At 40.7% G+C, this 4,952-nt stretch overlaps 1 protein-coding gene across 1 annotated transcript; it reads left to right on the forward strand.

Moving 5' to 3' along the window:
• Window positions 1-2,318, forward strand: LOC308413339 (PRAME family member 12-like; the record flags this gene model as incomplete). The annotated part of the gene is made up of 3 exons (XM_080908276.1): window positions 1-29; window positions 352-939; window positions 1,745-2,318. The coding sequence occupies 3 exons, from the start codon at window positions 1-3 to the stop codon at window positions 2,316-2,318; spliced, it is 1,191 nt and encodes a 396-aa protein (XP_080764402.1).
• Between the last annotated feature and the right edge of the window lie 2,634 nt (window positions 2,319-4,952).

Raw genomic sequence — 4,952 nt, forward strand, 5'->3', positions numbered from 1 at the left:
ATGCTGATGACAAAGAAGAATAGACCTAGGTAAGTTAGACCAAGATAGCCTGGAGGAATGTATGTGGATGGACTGGTGAATCGAGTAACCACAGTGGTTTCAAGGTTAATTGGAGGCTTTTGATTTTATGGCTCAGTGTCTTCAAGAATAAAAAAAAAATCAGTCCAGTATTGTGTCTAGCATTGCTTAGAGCAGAAAGGGTACATATACATTGAGTCAGTCCATGCTTTTTTGCCTGTCACTAAAATTGGAAGATTTGTCCAAGGAATAGACTGAAGGGAAGATGAATTGTGAGGTTGCAGATTACAAATTGTATCTCCTCATCTAGATGTCCTTCTGTTTTACCCACAGGAGTTGGAAGCTACAAGAGCTTGATTTAAGAGATGTCTACCATGACTTCTGGAATGGCTGTGCTGGAATGCAGCATGTTGTCTGCTCTCCGGATGTCATCTGCATGAGCAAGCCATCAGAGAATTGCCCCATTCCTGAGGAGAAAGGTGCCCTGACTATATTGTTAAACCTTTCCATCTTGTCCCACAGGCCCTCCAAATACCTAAGGTATTTTTATCATTGGGCCAAGCAGCGAAAAGATGTGATCCGTGTGATCTCTCCAAAGTTGACTTTTCATGCCGTTCCTGCATATGACCCCCTGTATTTGTTGGAGGTTTTTGATCCAAGCTCAATCCAGGAACTGGAAATCAAAACATGCTGGGATATGCCTACCCTTATAAGGCTAGCCCCAGGCCTGGGCCAGATGAAAAGCCTCGAGAAACTCATTTTCAAAGAAATCTCTGTACCTTTGGTATGGCGTTGGACCAAAGAGATTATAGCCTGGTCTCATTCAAAGATTCTTCCCCACTTCTCCAAACTGCATAAGCTCCAGCATCTCTATTTGAATGAAGTCTGCTTCGTGGAGGACAGCCTAGAACAAGTGCTGGGGTAAGAAAGGACAGAGATCTTTATCCATTAGTGAGAAAAGAACCTTTTGTTTGTTGTTGTTGTTGTTGTTGTTGTTGTTCTGGTTTGCATTAAGTATTAGTGTATACAGTGATTTCCCAGCCATTTTTAATGTTACATAGATGTGAGCATAGATTGATTACTAGAGAAATTCATGCTGCTGTAACACCATGACTAGTCACCTTAGTAAATTTAGACTGTCATATGTTTACATGATTTACAGTAGGTGTCTTGAGAAACCCAGATGAAGGGAAAATAAATGTACACAGTGTGTGAGACCTTACAGGACCTATAATCTCATGTCAACACATACCTCAACTATGGAAGCAGGTTCCATCTGCCTCTGTCTTTCCGTGGTTCAAAGGAAATATAGGCACATGAAGGGGTTTAAAAGATGACATATGAGTGGATGCTTGTGGTCAAAATGATGTCTCATGTTCAAAAGAGTGGATATGTGTGGAAGCTGGAACCTGTTGAATTAAATGTTGGCAGACCTGGGAATGTTCCTAAGTGGTTCCCAGTTTTCCTGTTGGGTTTCCCTCCATACAGTATGTGTCCTCACATATGTTTTCTGCTTACTAGTTCAGAGGGCACTGTAGAGCTTAGGCAGTAGCAGCCATAGGTATTGTTAGGTCTCCCATAGGGAGCACCAAAGGCTTGACCAAAATAATAACTTGAAAATGACCTTGGGCCAGTGTTCGCTCTGCTACTTTGAAGTTACAGACTTTCTCTTCAAATAAATATTGAAGTTGACTAAAGTAACTTTCTCTCTCATTTCTCTCTCTAGGTGCTTGGAGAGTCCATTAGAGACCCTTGCTATAACAGACTGCCTTTTGTCACTCTCAGATATGGAGTATTTGTCCCAGTGTCCATGCATCCATCAGCTCAAACACCTGGACCTGAGTAGTGTCACATTTAATAATTTAGGTCATCCGTTTCTAGGAAGCCTACTAGAAAGACTGAAAGCTACCCTACAGACATTAAAATTGAAGCGTAGTGATATCATGGACTTCCAAATCAGTGCTTTCCTCCCTGGGCTCAGCCAGTGTTCTCAGCTCACTGAAGTCAATTTTCTGAAGAACTTCTTATCCATGGGCAGCCTGAAGAAGCTGTTGCAGCATACAGCCAACCTCACACAGCTGACCCTGGAGAAGTACCCTGCCCCTGACGAGGTCTATGATGACATTGGTGATGTTATTCCACAGAGATTTGTCCAACTTTGTTCTGAGCTTATGGACACACTGAAGGAAATAAGGCAGCCAAAACAGGTCTACTTTGTGAGTAAGAGATGTTTAGATTGTCGTAAATACTTTATCTATGATTTGAAGGCCAGACTGTGTGACTGTTGGGAAGAAATATGAAGAGAGCATTTCTGGCCTCTTATTAATGGAAGGTAGGACTCATGTGATTCACTAGAGGCATCCACCATGTGCATTCAGGACTTTTTGGATGTATATGGGTAGAGGATTATTTCTTTCTATTTGATCTCCAATCAACTTCTTCTGACTTAATGGAGACCTCTTGATACTGAGTACTATGAACTTAATTTCATCCTATTGTGTATAGCACACACACCCTAGGACAGCAGTGATATTTGACAATTTGACAGCCTGCATCCCACCAACTTCACGTATGAGAGACCATAGGGAATGTGAAGGAAGGAAAGGGACACGACATCACGAAGAGGATAAAGGACTGGTTTAGGAGGTCTCTGTGTCATTTGTCCTCTGGATGACATCCACTGTTGGCTGCCCCTCAAATACTGTTCTGTACAGTATACATATAATTGTTTTTGAAGTAGAAGATTGGCTGAAAACATAAGTACTGTATGAGACTCCTATCCCTGTTATTTTGTATCTATCTGTTAATTGGAAGGCTCTGAAGCCTTATATTATCATCTGTAATCACGTAGCATTATACTTTCTCATAGGTTCCAATAAATCACTTTTGAATGAGAACATGCTTTGTTTTTTCTTTGCTGAATACTCTTATGTGAAACTTGTTCATTGAACATATCCTAAACCGATAGAATTGGGTACCCTTGTCTCTTCCCCCTCCTCCTCCTAGAGTTTTCAGAGTCCTTTAAACCTTACCATGTTATTTCCTTGCAGAAACTTTATAATCTTATGCTTCAAGAGACCCTATTAAAATGCTGTATGGATTCCATTAGTGACATGAACCAGTGTTTAAGAATGGTTGCTACTCACCTTGAGGAGAGCTGTTGTATTGCCAGTGCACATGTTGAATTGTGTAGTGGCTATTTCTGTTTGTCCAGTTGACTATATCTGGAATAAACCACAATCCATATTTGGGAGACCCATCTTTGATCCTGATCTTGACACATAGTGGCTATGAATCTTAGGACACTAAGGGGAGGAGATCACTGAGCTCAAGCTCATTTGAGACAAAGCAAGTCTAAGATCCAAGTGTGGTGCTAAACACCTTTAATCTGGGACAAACCTTCAGGTGGAGACCTACTTGAGGACATCAGAAGAAGGAGGGCTGGCTCTCTTTGCATTTTTGCCTTCTCATACCAAGATTCTGCTATATCTGGAAAATGTTTTTATGGATTTTAGGATGTTCTCCATAAGGAAAGAATACTTTTGGGGGTTTTAGAATGCAGAATTCAAGGTTTTACTCTTGAGAAATGGCAGCTCATTCTCAGAACTCTCTTCCCAGTTCCTGCCATCTGGAGTGTCTGGGGAGACAAAGCTTCCAGGGCAGGTTTTCTTCTTACTTTCTGTTTCTCTGTCTTTCTCTCTCTATCACTTAGGTTTTTTCCTTCTCCCAGCTCCTTTCCCTCTTTCTTCTTCTTCTCTTCCTCCTCTCAACTATTCAACTCCCTCACTGTGTTCATGTGTCTGTGTGCACTCGCCGGTTTGTGTGAGTGTTAGGGATGTATCTCTGGCTGTTTGGAGTCACTGTGGTGCGAAGTTTACCTTCCAAGTCATAAGATCCACAAGCAATATGAGCATGGGGATTAAAGGTATACACTATGACATATTGCAGAATAGATGTTGCCTAGGCCACTTTAATTCCTGGGTGCTGGATCAGAACTATGAAACAGGAAAGTAAGAAAGAATGTGTAAAAGTCCCCAAGGTGAAAGCCAACGTTTTTTTGGGGATGTCAATGAGTAGGTATGTTTGAAGCTTATCAACATTCTGAGACATAATTGGGTTAGAAACTAATTACTTTTGAAAAAATTGAAAAATTGGATGATTTCTATGCTAAGTACAGATATTTCACTTCTGAGACTTGTTCCCAGAAATGTCTCATTACACCACAAGCACGCATCCTAACAATATTCTGAGCATGTTTATTTCTATTAGTAATTGAAAACAACCTAGATTTTCCTCAGGTAAAATGGATAAGCAAAATTTTGTACATCCATAAAATAGACTAATATCCAGCAAATAGTCATTGATACCAGGAATTTTGAAAGTAAAAGTATTCAAGTGTAAAGCATGATAGTGAGTGAGGTAAGCCAGACACTGAATGGCATCACTATGTAGGCAGGTTGGAATTTATTATATAAACTACATAACTAGGGTGGCCTTGAATTCACACATCAACCAACCCCCTGATTGGTCCAATTGGAATGCCTATGATGCTGCTCTACACTGAACAGTTGAAACAAAAAGAAATAAAGACAAAGTCAGAAAATGCAATAACTGCATCAGATGTTAGGGATAGCTACACCATTTACACTGTCACCTAAGAAATAGTCATACTACACTATGAGGTAACAGAGAATTGGAAATAGCTCTTCTGTTCCAGGTGCCAGCCAATATGCCTGCAAAACTAGTAGGTTAGTCCTAAAGAAAAGCCAACACCTTTGAGATCCACACACAAACATTCTCATCCCAGTCACAGTTTCTTAGGTCCAACCGCAAATGCAAGTCTGCATATAATATTGTCCTTTCTGAACAAAATAAAACCATAATACAGCTGACACTGGCTACTGGACACCTTTCTGAGGAGTGAAGCCATGAAG

This window comes from Micromys minutus (assembly GCF_963924665.1).
Source record: "Micromys minutus genome assembly, chromosome: 32".
Classification (NCBI taxonomy): Eukaryota; Metazoa; Chordata; class Mammalia; order Rodentia; family Muridae; genus Micromys; species Micromys minutus.